The sequence below is a fragment of the Cygnus atratus genome, chromosome 23, assembly GCF_013377495.2.
Source record: "Cygnus atratus isolate AKBS03 ecotype Queensland, Australia chromosome 23, CAtr_DNAZoo_HiC_assembly, whole genome shotgun sequence".
NCBI lineage: Eukaryota > Metazoa > Chordata > Aves > Anseriformes > Anatidae > Cygnus > Cygnus atratus.
In genome coordinates this window covers 7,200,133-7,216,316 of record NC_066384.1, presented here as the reverse complement: position 1 = coordinate 7,216,316, position 16,184 = coordinate 7,200,133, and the positions used below count along the sequence as shown (strand labels likewise).

General features: G+C 43.9%; 1 protein-coding gene across 7 annotated transcripts in view; it reads left to right on the top strand.

Moving 5' to 3' along the window:
* Window positions 1–16,015, top strand: part of EYA3 (EYA transcriptional coactivator and phosphatase 3) — a 69,633-nt gene extending 53,618 nt beyond the window's left edge. For all 7 annotated transcript variants that reach the window (XM_050715160.1, XM_035565075.2, XM_035565076.2 and 4 more), the window contains 9 exons: window positions 3,278–3,417; window positions 5,640–5,723; window positions 6,254–6,343; window positions 8,105–8,163; window positions 9,088–9,248; window positions 11,334–11,448; window positions 11,854–11,975; window positions 12,246–12,346; window positions 13,178–16,015. In XM_050715160.1, the coding sequence (XP_050571117.1) occupies window positions 3,278–3,417; window positions 5,640–5,723; window positions 6,254–6,343; window positions 8,105–8,163; window positions 9,088–9,248; window positions 11,334–11,448; window positions 11,854–11,975; window positions 12,246–12,346; window positions 13,178–13,258 (953 nt within the window). In that variant the 3' untranslated portion in view covers window positions 13,259–16,015. The remainder of the gene's footprint in view (window positions 1–3,277; window positions 3,418–5,639; window positions 5,724–6,253; window positions 6,344–8,104; window positions 8,164–9,087; window positions 9,249–11,333; window positions 11,449–11,853; window positions 11,976–12,245; window positions 12,347–13,177) is intronic.
* Window positions 16,016–16,184: the final 169 nt, after the last annotated feature.

The following is a 16,184-nucleotide window of genomic DNA, read 5'->3' as shown; positions in this document are numbered from 1 at the left end:
AGAAGAAACGTAGAAGGGGGCTTAACTGACTTTTCCAGAGAAGTCACATCTTTGGCTGACCTTCTCCACTAATGCTATATAATGTACCAGCTTGTAGAGGTATTGATTGACTAAGATTTTTCTCAACAAAAATACAGTTTTCTAAATTTAACAACGATAAAAGCAAAGACTTAGTGCTTCCTCCAGCATCTTACACAAGGTGTTATGAGATCCTGTTTGTGTTGTAGAGCACTTATCAAGTGAAATCTGATGTCTGTTGTAGATTGATAGGTGAGAAAAATAAAAAAGATTCAGTTCATTTTTGTTAGTGTGCTGTGTCTGGCTGGGATGAAGCTAACTGCCAAAGCAGTGTTGATAGCACACTTTTGGCTGGGAGGGGACACAGCAGGGACAACTGATCCAAAGTGGCCAAATATATATACCATATATATATATGGTATATATACCATATAATGACATGCTCTGCAATAAAAACTGACACAGAGGGAGAAGGTGGCAGGCCGTTTTGGCTTCCAAGGCAGCTGTTGCTTGGAGACTGGCTGGGTATCAGCCCGTTGTGGGAGGTGGTGGGCTTCTGCAGCACCTGGTTTTGATTTTTTTTTTTTTTCCTCCTTTCTTGTTATAAGACAAAGACTTGTTTTTGTCTCAACCCACAAGTTTTTTCACTTTTGCTCTACCTGTTTTCTCCCCTGGCCCACTGGAGGGAAGAACGAACAAGCAGCTGGGTGGGTACCTATCTGATAACCAGCATCAGTCCACCACTGCTGTTTAAACCCTCTCCACAGCCTTTGGTGCTTGCTGGAAGTTTTAAGTTCTGTTTTAAGGTGTTTTAAAGAAGAGCGACTGCAATTAGGTCTTCATAATGGTCTTTTTTTTTTCTTTCTGCTTGTGATTTTCCATAGATCTTTTCGTCCTGTGAATGATTGTGTCACAGGCTCTTAGAAACAGAACTTGCTATGTCTTAGCTCACCTACTCCCCGCGTACCTTGGGCATGAGTACACAGAGTGCACTGTGGGTCCTTGGTTCCTTAGATGCCCAAGGGAATGGAACAGTGATCCAATAGTTGGATTCTTTTGCTTTAAATATTGCCTTTTTTCTAGGCTTATCTCAGGACCTTTATTTTCTTAATTCCTTGTAACTTCTACAGTGTTTTCTGGAGTCTCAGTCCATCTAGTGCCTTGCTGAGTGGCTGCCCTGTGAACATGGCCTCTGAGCTATTTTTGAGGCTTGTCTCTGATAGCTGTATTTCACCAGAGCATTCTCTCCTGGAGGCCTATCCCCACTAACTTGACCTGCATTCCAGATACCTACCATTGTTTTGGCAAAACCCATCTGCTAGGCAAATGCCAGATTTTGCGTGTGTTCAGTCCTCTTTGCACAGAGAAGGAGAACTCTGCATGCAACATTTTGTTTTGGGAAAGCTGCTTCTGAACTGCTGTCCAGTTCAGAACAAGTTGCCTAGTTTAACCCGTAGTAATAATTAACACTTTGACCTCCCTACACCTGTATTCCTAGCTCTTACATGTCAAGAATTGGTGTCTTTCTAAATGCTTTTTTTTGTTTGTTTGTTTTTTCCCCTCAAAGAGAGAATACAGATAGCAGTACTGGATGACTTTGCTGATAATGCTGTGAGCTCTGGCTGGGCAGAATTCCTGGGCAGTCCACTGGGTCCTACTGATTGGGTTTTCCCTTCCTGGGAAGTAGAACTTGGAAACAATTCCTTCTCCCTAGGTTCCAGAAAGAGTGGTCATACACTCCTGTAGCTCCCAAAGGGCTTGAGTCCTTTGTTAGGACAGGAGGTGTTGTCCATACCTTTCCTGTCAACCCATCTTTACCTTGTGGGATACCACAGCAAGGTGGTGACAAAAAGCACACTGTGATGTTGTAAATCAAGAAGCATGGTGCTTCGAGTGCTTTGCCTTTTCAGGAAGCAGTTGTCCTCTAGTTGGAGCAAACAGCAGGAGATCTGCACACCTGAATCTGTTTTTACTTGATTCCGAAAGCTCCAAGCAATTGACCTGTTACTTCAAGCCACCAGTCAGAGAATGGCCCAGTTGTTAACGTTCTTAGTGACATTTTCTTAGTTCAGGAGTAGTCTTGAGTTCACCATGCTATGTGAATTTTCATAGGAATTGGTCAATGTTCATTAATTGCTTCATGCTCAAGACCCAGACTGAATTCAAAAGCTTTCAAGTTGGCTTGGCTCCAGAGTCAAAAACTGGTCCAGGTCATCCATCTGGTAACCCTGAATGAGGACATGGATGACCCTATGCCTTTCTGCATTCCTGATAGAGTTCTGGTCCTATTTCTGAATAAGTCAGGCAGACACCTGGGATGTTAAATCTTCTGTGTGAAGTGTTAATAGAGGTTTCAGAGGGTGTCTCCCATTGTCATAGTACTCTGCACATCAAAACATTTATTTACTGGGTGGTGGTGCTTTACCCTTTCCCCGTGAGAGGAGTTCTTACCGGTTGGAGAATTGGCTCTTTAATGTATCTCTTTTCAGTCATGGCCATGCTGCTTGGCCAAGCCTTTGTCTCCAGGGCCAACTACATCCCTGTTTTTTTTTTTGGTTTGTTTGTTTTCTTGTTTTTTTTTTTTTTTTTTTTGGGGGGGCGGGGTATGGTTGGGCAATGTAGCTGTAGTCTATGTATGTCTCGTGTACAGTCAGCATGCTGTGGATTTGTGTGCGATGAACATACTCCAGCTAACTCCATATACTGGCTGTTGCTTAACTGTTACTCTAAAGATATTTTGCAGTGGAACAGGAGGGAGTAGTGTATGCTGAAAACAGCATGTCTCCTATAGGGTTGCTCAACACAGAAAAATCATTTCACTAGCCCAGGAAATCGAGGATGGACAGGCATTACTCAATACTTTCCTTTGTACTTTCATTCCAGATTAAGAGTTTCTGACAGAAACTCTCAAGAAGCATTAAAAGAAACAGTTGAAGAATAAAGCAGTGCTAGGATAGTGAGACTTTTGAGGGATTTACAGGCCTTACGTTGAAGGGTGCTATGTCTTTTACTGCAGCAGAATGCAGTAGGTAGGTCAGTCCTGACAGGTACTGAATTCAGGAGACAAAGCTGTTTTGAAATGATGGGACAAAGAAATCACGTTTTATGTTTTAACAATGGCTTGACTACTATTGCTTCAATAAAGCAAGATAATGTCATACCTGTTGCAGGGGAAGCTTGTGGTCAAATGCTGTGAGTTTTGTGTTGGTGTTTGTTTTGAGACATGAGGGGATGAGAGCTCTGTGATTTCGTTCTGCAGGAGATGCATCCACAAGTCCATCATTGTCAAGAGCAACAGCAAGTAAAGAGTTAGATGAGCAGGCAAGAAAAAACATCCCTGGGAAGAACAGAGGGAAGAGGAAAGCAGACACCTCCTCCTCACAGGACAGTGAATTGGAGGTAAGTACTAATGTTTTCTACAGGTAGCATTACAGAATGGTGTGGTGGTAAAAGTTCTCTCTTTCCTTCCTCCTGTGTACATGGAAATGAAAGGGGATAATGTAGGAAATTCCCGTGACCCTTGTTATCTGAGAACTGGCCCAAATGAGTTCTTCAGTGGCCTTCGACAAGCCTGACTTAAACACATTTTGGAATTGTAGTGGTGTCAATGGAGCAGACATCTGGATGTTTCCAGCACAGTTTCCTGCTCAGAGCAGGGCTCTCCCCAGCACTAGAAGAGGATGACCATAACTTTGTTGAGTCTTGAGAATCTCCAAGGTTGGAGATCCTGCATCTATATATTGATGTCCTGGGACTACCACACCCACCTTGGGAAGCAGGTTTTCTTTCTCTATCCAGAATCTCCCAAGCTGGAATTTGCCTGTTCTTTTTCCCATTGCAGTTTTCCATCTGTCACTACTGAGAATTTGTCTCCATTATCTTCACAGTTATTCTTCAAGTAGTTGTGGGCTGCTATTAGATCACTCGTAGTGTCCTCTGCCAAGATAAACCATCACAGCTCCCTCAGCCTCAGCAGCCCTTTGCTGACTGCTCTCCAGTTTCCTCACATACCTCTTGAACAGGGGATACAATACTGGACCCAGTATTCTGGGGTGACCTTCCCAGCGCCAAACAGAGTGGAACACCTTCCCTCCATCAGCTCTTCACCGTATTCTCCAAGCATGCAGTTAATCTTATCTACAGGGAGAGTGCACTGCTGGCTCATATTGCACCTGGTGTCCACTGTAGCCTCCAGCTCTTTCCAGCCTGGACCTATTTAAGGGGTTATTCTACCCCCACATGCAGAATCTGCAGTTATTGAACTTCTTGTAGTTCCTGCTGGCCCAGTTCTCAGGTCTGTCAAAGTCCTTCTGTACTAAAACTCTATTAGTCACAACAGCCAATCCCCTTTATTTATCTTAACAAAGGCGTCTCTGATAAACACCAAGGTCATTTACCTGTTGCTAAATACTGTCAGCAGTAAATATCTACCTTAGCTGGGCTCTAAATTTCATTATCACTCTAGGTTTTTGCTTTTATAACTATAAAAGCAAAAGAAGCTTTTGAGAAAAAATTGATCAAACGAGTCTTACCCAGAGTGTATAGTTGCCCTGTTTCAGTATATAAACTCCACCACGCTACACTGGAAGAGTTTAACTAGTAATGTATTTAGCCTGTGAGATGAATGCTGTTGTTCATATCTGTTAAAAAGCATACTGCAACTAACCACAAAATGAACCCTAGAAGTTGTTCCTTTATTATAGCACCATACTTGAACTATCTCAACTCTACAACTCTAGCTGGGGGGAATTGTCATTCTGCTGGAGGGTAGGAAGGCCCCGCAGAGGGACCTGGAGAGGTTGGATCGATGGGCAGAGGCCAAGGGATGAGGTTCAACATGGCCAAGTGCTGGGTCCTGCACTTTGGCCACAACAACCCCATGCAGCGCTACAGGCTTGGGGCAGGGTGGCTGGAAAGCTGTGCAGAGGAAAAGGATCTGGGGGTGTTGGTTGATGCTCACCTGAACATGAGCCATCAGTGTGCCCAGGTGGCCAAGAAGGCCAACGGCATCCTGGCTTGTGTCAGGAATAGTGCAGCCAGCAGGAGCAGGGAGGTGATCGTCCCCCTGTACTCAGCTCTGGTGAGGCCGCACCTCGAGTGCTGTGTTCAGTTTTGGTCTCCACACTACAAGAAAGACATCGAGGCCCTGGAGACTTGTCCAGAGAAGGGCTACGAAGCTGGTAAAGGATCTGGAACACAGGGGAGTGGCTGAGGGAGCTGGGGTTGTTCAGTCTGGAGAAGAGGAGGCTCAGGGGAGACCTTATTGCTCTCCACAACTGCCTGAAAGGAAGGTGTGGGGAGCTGGGGGTCGGCCTCTTCTCACAGGTAACTAGTGATAGGACAAGAGGGAATGGCCTCAAGTTGCACCAGGGGAGGTTCAGGTTGGAAATGAGGAGAAATTTCTTCTCAGAAAGAGCGGTCAGACATTGGAACGGGTTGCCCAGGGAGGTGGTAGAGTCACCATCCCTGGGGGTGTTTAAGAAAAGGTTGAATCTGGTGCTTAAGGACATGGTTTAGCGGGTGATAGTAGTAGTAGGGAGATGGTTGGACCAGATGATCTTGCAGGTCTTTTCCAACCTTAATGATTCTATGATTCTGACTTGATTTTATTCTCTACCCAGCGAGTGTTTCTCTGGGACCTGGATGAGACCATCATAATCTTCCATTCACTTCTCACAGGGTCTTACGCTCAAAAATATGGCAAGGTAATGCTGTCTTTTATGTGGAAAAAAATCATGTGTTATACAGAAGTAAATGTTAATCTCTGGAAAAGGAATAGAAAATTCTATTTTGTTTTAAATGTGTAGTATGATACTTCTAACTTGTTGCAAATTGGAGGGGAGAAAAGGAACACTAGATTTGGCTTTATACAAAGTTAGATTATTATACAAAGTTAGATTATTAACATCACAAACACTTCCCTTCTAACAATGTCAGACTGCTTTTATCATTATTGGGAATTATTGAGGATATAGTACAAAAGAAGTATTTTTTCTCTTTCAAATACATTGAAGATTTTAGAATATATGTGTTGCTTCTAAAAGTGCTTCAGTCCCTGCCATGAAGTACTGAAGTGTTTTTTTAACATTTTGAGTCAATGTATTACCAGATGGAATTACATCATTCTTGATAGGCATTTGAAATTCTGTACAAAGTAACTGATGAAAGATTTGTCATAACTTACTTTTAGCCTGTAACCATGATGAGTTTACATTTTCTCTTTTTGTTTTGTCAGGATCCAACTCTAGTGATTGGCTCTGGTCTGTCAATGGAGGAGATGATTTTTGAAGTAGCTGATACTCACCTGTTTTTCAATGACTTAGAGGTACATGGCAAATGTTTTTTGAAAAGCAAAACTCCATATTAATTAGAGTTACACTGCAGAGTTTGTGAAGGCAGATGTGCTTCACAGCAAGTCAATAATGAATAATGGTATGCCAAAACTTAAGTGGTTCTAAGCAGAGCCAAATCAAAGGGGTGTTTGTTCTCTTTTATCTGAGACAGGGGCATCCTGGACACTTCCAGTGTCATGAGCTCTCCTAGCTCTCCTATGGGTTTCTACTTGTACCTGAAAACATTAAGAGCGATGCCTACTTTGTATTATAGTTTCATTCTGGACTGGTAAGCATTTTGCTTTCGCTGATGCTATATTTGAAATAGAGACCAGAGATCTGGAGAAAAAGGTGACCTGTAGAATGTTAGTTTTTGGGGCTTTGGCTAAACAAAAGACAGTCTCAGCCAGTGAACCAGTAGGTCACACTGGCTGTGTAACAATTATGAAGGATGTGCTTCCACAGACAAGCAGGCTGTACCTACGGAGGTGCTACCCTCCATTCTCACAAGCTATCTTTGCTGCTCTCCCGTTCCTTTTCTTCTTGAGGGACTTCTGTTCAGCGTCCATACTCTTTCATGCACAGTATTCTTTGCCAAATTAAATACATCTGTCTGTTCTGCACTTTCCCAGAAGCTGAATATAAATCTTTCCTTGAATCATGGCAGTATCCTATGCCATGACATCAGATAGCAGTGAAAAGACTAATGCAAGCTATCTGGGGAGGTGTGAAATTTTGGCATAGTCTGGAATTTAGTGGTTGGAAGCAGATTTCCTGACTTATGTCATCTTTGAAATTTGAGCACAAAAATATGGATTCATGAACCTAATTTGCAGAATCTACAGGTCTAGTTTAAATCTTATGAAGGCTGAATATGAAGAGTGACCTGTTAAATGTAGATGCATCACTGGTGTACATGGTGGGAAAACACAAGATGTTTTTGTTAATGCAAATGGAAACTTAAATGAAGTTTACATTTATGGCAGCTGTGAATTTCACAAAAGTGGTAATGACAGTTACATCTCTACCCCAGGGAAAAAAAAAAAAAAGGGTCTCTCGTGCTGGAAGGATAGTCACTGACATGTGAACTATGTAGTCAACATCACTCACTGCTGTTGGTAGTAGTTGCAGTGGGAAATTTTTGAGGTGGGGAAAATTTGCTTGTAGTTCTAAGGTATTTGCAGTTTATCTCTGGGTTAAGTCAGCTGTACTAAGCAGCAATGCCTGAGCAATAAGGTATTGATATTTCAATCCAAGATTTATGCTGTGGATCTCTAGTAAAAGAAAATTGACCATTATGTTATTGTTTAAACGGAGTATCATCAGTTGACCAGATAATATGGTTTGGGGCTACTTTTGCTTTTGTTTAGCTTGTTTTTGTGAAATGGCAGAAGGGTTTCAGATGATAAGTGAATTATCAGTTCAACTTGTTCAGCAAGTGTTGAAGTTTCTTCTTTGCAGACAAAATGTCATAAAAACGTTTTTTTTTTTTCTGACCTTTCTGGTGCTTCAAATCCCTGTCTTGGCAAGGACTTGTAGGTGGTGCAAAGTAAAACAAAGCTAATGGAAGCACTGGAAAACAAAGCTAATGGAAGCTGTGTATAGGTTTGTGGAGGCAGTATAGCTGTGTTTGGTGTTGTTGGCAAATGTGAAGGGATCGTTCTGTATCATGCTTCTTTTAATCTGCAAAGTTTGATATGTTTCTGGATTACAACAGTGGCTTCTGCTTTTTTTTTTTTTCCTGTTTTAAACAGGAGTGTGACCAGGTACACATAGAAGATGTGGCATCTGATGATAATGGCCAAGATTTAAGGTGACGTACTGAAGAATGCATGAAACGTATAGCTGATGCAATCTGGTTTATTTTGCAGGGCTTCAGAAAGAAACCAAACTGTAATGGGGTTAAGGAATGGAGGCCAGCATTGTGCAGGGTCTGAAACTCAGCCAATGGTGTTTGTTTGCTGTGTGTTTTTTTTTTTTTTTAAAGACCTACAAAAAACTTTTGGAATTATAATGGGAATTGCATTGTCAAACTGTTGAATATTACCTATATGCTCAGTGATGTGTAATGAGTGGAGAACCCGCACTCCAAACTTGATGATTTTGATTTTTGAAAGTCTCCCTACAGTTTGCACCTCCCTGTGAGCTGATTTTATACATAGTCAGACAGGGGGATAGTTATTCTGCTGCATTAGTGAGTTGAACTGGCTCATGGAAAGGTCTGAGAAGTGCCTGTCTGTCAGGGAGAAAGAAATATGGAGAAAGTGGTGAAGCAGAACCTGCTTCCTGCAGTCATGAGCTGGTAAAGCAGCTCATCTGCTTGTGGAACTGTAGCTGTGATCTAGAGAGGCAGTTGTTATGTTTGAAAAATACTACATGGGGGTTTATCACTGCAGAATGAGAGAGGTTAGTGGGAAGGATGTTCTGTACTGCAGAGAAGTGAGTGAAGAGCAAAAGTTGGTTTTGTATTGGGGGTATGCAAGAGAAGTTGAATCAATAAATTTCAGTACAGCAGTTGAGAACTGAAAGCAAGTGTAGGTGGTATTAGAGCACATTGCCCAGAGTAGCTGGCCTCCACCATCAGGGGTGCAGTGGTGGTTGCGCAGAGTTCTTCTTCATGGTGCTTTTCTAGCTGCTGTCAGAGCTGAAATCTGCAACCCAGCCAGAGGGGTCACAGTGGCTCTGCTGCTGTGGCACACATAATAGATCTGGTTTTTGTTGTTTTTTTTTTTAATAGCAACTACAATTTCTCCACGGATGGTTTCAGTGGCTCAGGAAGTAATGCAAATCACAGTTCATCAGTTGGTGTCCAAGGTGGAGTGGACTGGATGAGAAAACTAGCATTCCGGTACCGCAGGGTACGAGAGATCTACGATAAATACAAAACTAACGTTGGAGGTGAGTGTTCCCATGCACCAGTATCTGGAGCACTAACCAGAGTTTGTAACACCAGACTTGGTTCTTCTTGGTAGCTGTTCCATACAGTAGTTTTTGCTTTCCTAAATGTTTGAACATGAAAATTAACTGTTCTGCTAATGCTAAATAGGATCATATCTCTTTGTAATCTAAGAGGCTGCATCTTCCAAAACTGAACAGTATTCCAGTGTGCTCTCTGACTTACGTAGATAGGGTTGGTCAGTCAATCATATATCTCAGAGAAGGGTTTGGTGCAGTTTCCCTTTGCTACTTTTGAGTGAAAGGCTGCCTATCACCCTGCGTAGAACAGGCCTAAATGACTTATATAACATTCTGCTTAGGAGACCTTTTCACCTATGTTTTCATAAAATCTTTTATTACGCAATTGTCAAGAAGTAAAGCGTTCGTTCTTTTGGTTGCCGTGCTTAGTCTGGCACGACATCTCTAAGTCTGTTCACAAAGTCACTTAAAATCTTCTGATTTTGCTTCTCTTCCAATGCCACAGCAGTAATAAAGATGCATACTGCAACTCTATTCCACAGAAGTCAAATGTTGAGAAAGTTTCTGTTTAGTCTGAATCTTAGCATTGAATTCCCTAGGAACAGGGTGCTGCTGGAGCAGCTCATCTGACTGTGTGACAGCCTGGTGGGTTGCAGGTTTGAGTACCCTTAGCCTATGCAAAAGAAGCTTGACACAACATTTTCTTTGACATACTTTCTGAAAAACAAACAAAGAAAGGGTGGTCAGAACTATAACCTTCAGCCTTAAAAGTTGTATTAATAAAGTCTGCATTTTACTGTACCACAATTACCTTATTTCTGGTAGGGATCAGACATTATTTCATCTTTTGCATGTGGGAAACCTGGATGTGGAGTTTTTCAGGACCTGTCTAAAGGTAAAGTAGTTGTCAGCGCAGCCCTGAATGAATCCCTCTGTGGCCTCGTTGTCAGAGGACTAGAGCATATTGTGTGTCGTGAGGAGTGGTGGGGCAGGAGTGACAAGGAGGAGTCGTATTGCATGGCTGGAAATTGGGTGGAAACAGTTTCAGACTCAAGGGGCTCTCTTTTTTTTTTGTTTTATTTAATAGCGGAAGCAGATTTGACTGTGTAGGCACCGTTTCTGACCGTTTGCAACTGGATGTTTTGAGAAAATGATGTTTAAAAGGCATTAAGTACAGCTCTGCAGAGAAGGGCCTGGGAGTCCTGGTGGCCAGCAGGCTGACCATGAGCCAGCAACGTGCCCTTGTGGCCAAGAAGGCCAACGGTATCCTGGGCTGCATTTGGAAGAGAGTTGCCAGCAGGCCAAGGGAGGGGATCCTCCCCTCTGCTCAGCCCTACTGAGGCCACACGCGGAGCACTGTGCCCAGTTCTGGGCTCCCCAGTACCAGAGGGACATAGAGCTACTGGAGCGAGTCCAGAGGAGGGCTGTGGAGATGACGAGAGAACTGGAGCACCTGTCGAACGAGGACAGGCTGGGAGAGCTGGGCCTGTTTAGCCTGGAAAAGAGGAGACTGAGGGGAGAGCTCATCAGTGTGTATAAATATCTGAGGGGAGGGAGTCGAGAGGATGGAGCCGGTCTCCTTTCAGTCATGCCCAGCGACAGGACGAGAGGCACAAACTGAAGCCCAGGAGGTTCCGGCTCAATATGAGGGGGCATTTCTTTACTGGGAGGGTGACAGAGCACTGGGACAGGTTGCCCAGAGAGGCTGTGGAGTGTCCTTCTCTGGAGATACTCAAAACCTGCCTGGATGCCATCCTGCACAAGGTGCTCTCAGTGATCCTGCTCAGCTGGGGGGGTTGGACCAGGTGATCTCCAGAGGTCCCTTCCAAGCTCAGCCATTCTGTGATTCTCTGATTCTGTGATTAAGATGGGAAGGGTCCTTGGGCCTGTGTGGAGCAGGAAGTCTGACGGGGTGACTGCAGGAGTTCCTTCCCCTGCTGCTGCTTGTGACCTCGCATGACACCTACTCATTTTTTGTATAAGAGTCGATACATTTTTTTGTTTGTATCCTAAGAGCTGCACAGGGCTTACAGATGCAGCTGAGAAAATGTGTTGCTTGCTTTCCAGGCCTTCTTAGCCCACAGAAGAGGGAAGCTCTGCAGCGACTAAGAACCGATATAGAAGTGTTAACAGATTCCTGGCTGGAAACTGCATTAAAGTCCCTGCTACTCATACAGTCCAGGTATGGAAACTGGAAACATGTACGTTGCTTTCTCAGTTATTCTGTCTTAGATTTGCATGCACTTAGAGCAATGTCCACAAGTACATTACTGCTGCTTGTCGTAGGTTCTAGGAAATGAAGTGAATGTGTGCAGGAACCCCACTCGTGAGCACCCTTTGGGGTCTTTCTGTGGCAACATCCTTTGCTAGGAAAGTCCTCTTAATAAGAATGTGCTCAGAAAATTACATTTCTTCAGGAGAATTTTTGTTTAAAACAAGCAAATCAAAATCTTGGCCTACAAAGACTCGGAGAAGCAGGGCAGCAAAGTTCATGACACTTCGGAAAGCTGAGCAAGTTGCCCAGAGTACCCTTCAGCACTACGAGGCGTAGGTGTGCTTTTACAAATGTGTTTTTTTTTTCTTTTAGAAAAAACTGTGTGAACATCCTGATCACAACCACCCAACTGGTGCCAGCTCTTGCCAAAGTTCTTCTATATGGATTGGGCGAGGTGTTTCCCATTGAAAATATTTATAGTGCTACAAAAATAGGTAAGGGTCTGTGCTGAGACACCTAGCATTGAGGTGTCTTTTGTGGACTAGCTAGGATTTTTACACAGGAAACACAGTTTCTGCAGCTGAGAAGTGCTTGTGACTGCTGTGATGCAGCTAGCCATGTTAATCGTGGTGGCTTCTGGTCTTATGAACCAAGCTGGGTTCCAATAAGACAAAAATGTATTTTTGTTCTGGGAAGAAGGGGTTAGGTCAGGCTTCTGTTTCTCTCTGCCTAAGGCTCATTATAGTGGTATTCTCTTTTGACAGGCAAAGAAAGCTGTTTTGAGAGGATTGTGTCACGATTTGGAAAGAAAGTCACCTATGTGGTAATTGGAGATGGGCGTGATGAAGAGGTTGCAGCTAAGCAGGTGGGTTTCTGCAGAGGTGGGATATGGGTTGATGCACAGGGAGGTTACAGTAACAGTCTTTTATTGCAAGTACTCTTTTTCCAAGGCTGAATTCTTCACGCCAGAGGCAGAGAGGGGAAACTTTGCCTTTGCAAGAAATCTTTTACTACATGAAGACGGGAAGTTATCTGGCTCTTGAGGGTTTAAAGTTTCTGTTTTACTCTTGTCTAGGATTGAAGTTCATGTGTACTTGCAGACTGTTATTGTAGCGCTGTCCCTGTTTTTACAGGGACAGTATCTTGATGTGGCAGGCCTTGATCATAGCATGAGTCTATCAGTCAGGGTAATGCAATTTCTCAGAAGCACTGAGGGAGTCAGGACTTGATTGCCAACAGTCAGATCAATACACAGCATCTACTATTAGCCTGAATTACAGATAAGGAGCAAAAAGTTTGATTGAACAAGCCTGAGTAGATTGTTCACTCGTGTTAATTAAAGGCAGTTAAGTGCATGGATTGCTGTCAGGACAGCATCTCTCAGGCGTCACACTGACTGCCGTGTGCCAGAGCTGTCATCACACAGATTCCCTTGGAATCTCGGAGGCTTTTCATCTGAGGTTTCCATCATGACTGCCCAAAGTGGCTGATAGTCAGTGCTGGCACCCATCATGAACTGTTGTGCAGATAAGATAAGGTTCAGATACCAGTGTGCATACGGCTGAGATCCTTCCTGAGCATGGTATGTGCTGTCACAAATGCTGTATTGCACAACTCTGCAGGTGTACCTTGACTGCTTCCACCTAGCTGCAAAATCACTCCAATAAAATGGACTTTGTTAATCTTCTTGTTACAGCACAACATGCCTTTCTGGAGGATCACAAACCACGCAGACCTTGTGTCTCTTCACCAAGCCCTTGAGTTAGACTTCTTGTAAGACGCTGGAGCAAAGGTGTGACTGCAGCTCCTGCAAGCCCTCTTCATCGCTGGGGAGGCAGAAATCTCATACATTTGGGGACTCAATTTTCAGCTTGATGAAGAATACACACCTAATGCAAATTGTACAGTAGAATGTGACACCAGGTCATTTCCTCAGGAGCATAGGCCCTGCCAAGTACAAAAGGTGTCCTATAAAGAAGCACTAGACTCAGCAGACCTAGAGCTTGTCTGAAGAAGAGACTCACAGAAGCCAGCTGAATTCTTCTAGCAGGTAGTCTCCAGAGTGAAGGGGTAATACAGTGGAGAAGGCTCTAACAGATACTTCTGCTTTTCTATTCAGCTTAGTTATAGAACCCAAGTAAACATAAAACCTTATTTTTGTAGAAAAATACTGACGGCAGAGCTGAATCTCCCTTGTTTTGCAAAGCCGAAAAGAGCTATTGTTTTTTTCCATGGGAAATACTAATGAAAATGTCAAAATACCTCTACTGATGTGAAAGTGTGTCCTCTCTCCTTTCCTGGGTGTTCAAAGCAGATAATTTATTATTATATCCTTACCTTATTTCTTCAGTGTGGGATTTCTGGAAAATAGAAAGATAAGGGAATGTTTCTAGGGTTCCTCATAAAGGAAAGTGTTGCTGTTGGTTGATCCCATTGGCTTCTAGTCAATGTGTGTACATTGCACATGGCTCCAAACCCTGTTAACAAGTAGTAGGTTGTTGGATTCCAGCAGTCCACAACCCAAACTGCAGATCCCACAGATTTTCCTTATATGGGAAAATGAAACTGCCTGTGAACATTAGATACAGCACGAGACTATTGCAGATAGTGCTGAGAAGTGAACAGAAACCTCATTTGGACGAGGAATAATTTGAGAGAGAACTAAATCCTCATAAATGTTACAAAGAAGGATATGGTAACTAATCTTCACCTCTGCTTTTCTGACTCCATTTGTGAGAGTATGTTCCTTTTAGTAGAATCAGATTCAATTTTCTTATATTCTTCTTTGCATTAGCCTAACTCTACGTAGTTAGAAACAAAATAAAATCCTTGTTAAGGGGGACTTAATTTTGTAAGACACTGTGACTTGCCAGCCTGGAGCACACTGACCTTGGAAGTGATGATTACACTGATATTTTTGCTACTATCTCAGAAAAAAAGGCTGGAGTCAGTGACCTGCAGTACCACTAGCCAGAAATAACCAGCTGAAGACTGGGTGCTGGCACGGGGAGCTGGTTTTGTGCGAGATCAGGCTGTGTTTGGTGGTGTCTGCCACCTGCCTGTACTCTGATGGCACAAAATCGGCAGGTGCCTGAAGTTTTTTTACAGAGGCCAGATGTCTGGCTCAGCAGGAAAAGCAGAGGTGTGTAGCGGGGCTCAGCAAACACCGCGGCTGCACCCAAACTCTTCCAGATCTCATCTGCAGCCCAGCGTAACCCATCTGGGTCTGGTCTGAAAGACCCAACCTGTCACTTCGGGAGGACACTGACCCACTCAGGCTGTGCCTACAGAAGCAGGTGGTATTTGCTGCATTCCTTTCATGGCATTAATTACTGAGGAATCATTTCCATCGGTGCTGCGGGAGTTGCTGTGTTGGCTCAGCCCATGCACTGTGATGTGGCCTGTGAGTGATGGGTTGGTGTCTGTCCCTGTGCTGGCTCTGGTCACCACTGCTGAAGAGGTGCTAGGGCATTGGATCCCCAGAGCTGAGGGACTGAACATGGAGGTCTCTGTTTCAGATGTTCCTAGCTCCAGTTTTGGTTTTAAAAAATATATAAAAATCAGAGTTTTTCCTCACTCCAAGATGGCCAGGAGTCAGGTGCCATCTGCTTTCCATCCAGCTCCTTGCTAGGTGTTGGCCTAGTGCTTTGTTCTCAGGCGGACGCTCTGGGTCTGCATATTTTCACAGGAAACCTCTGCTTCAGGATTGTGCTGTGTGTGTGTAGCAGCTGCTGCCTGTGAGCAATGTGAGCTCTTGTCCCATCAGAAGACCTGAGGAGCCAATTTCTGCTTTCATGCTGTGGGTGCATGCTGGTGTTCAGCAGCAGCATGAGCCCTGTGCAGAGTGGGAGGGTGGAGATGGCACAGGGCTGAGCGTTAGGTTCATTTGAGGGCTCTGAAGAAGATGTTACTGCATCAGCAAGAGCAGATCTGAGAGGAAGGGAGCCATGTAGAGAAGCAGCTCCATTGTTTCTGAAGTGTTCCTAGATCAGGACACCTCTAAGTTACAGAAGAGTCTGTGCTGGTTCCTGACTCTCTCTCTGCAGGTCCCCAGCCCATCCAAAGGTCTTGTAAGCAGGCTTGGAGATGTCCCAGCCTGTGAGCATGTCTTGTACTCCAGCCAGCTGAACTTTGGGATGGAAACCCGTGCCTTAACCTCCCACTGCCTGGCACAGGGAAGTGGCCTCTCTGCTTCGCTAACATCTAAAGTTTCTTGCAGGAGAGCCATGTCGGTCCGTGCTAGGAGGTGGGATGTGTTTTGCCCAGGCACTCACAGCGAGTGCTGGAACAAAGGTACCAAGCAGCCCAGAAGCTGGCAGGCTTTGCTTTGTGTTTGTTTACTTTTAAAATGTTTTAAAGAAACTTTAAGATGGCAGCAGAATTTTAGCTGAGTGTGGACCTATTGCAGCCAGTGACATTTCATACTGCTATTTATATGATGTCTCCTTGAATGTATGTAAAGTACTTTTATAATAGGAGGTTGATGGTACGTTTCTGTGTTTGTTTAATAATAAAGGTTGACCTGGCTATTTTATTTTTTTTCCCCCTCTGCTGGCTGATGTTAAGACTTTGCCTGACTCTCATGTGGCAGGTACAGCCTCTTTAACCAAGCATTGATTTGCTTCTGTGTCTCTTTGCTCTCCTGTTATTCCTGACCTGGCTGTAAGCTGAACCGCTGATAAATCCAAATACGTGAACGAACG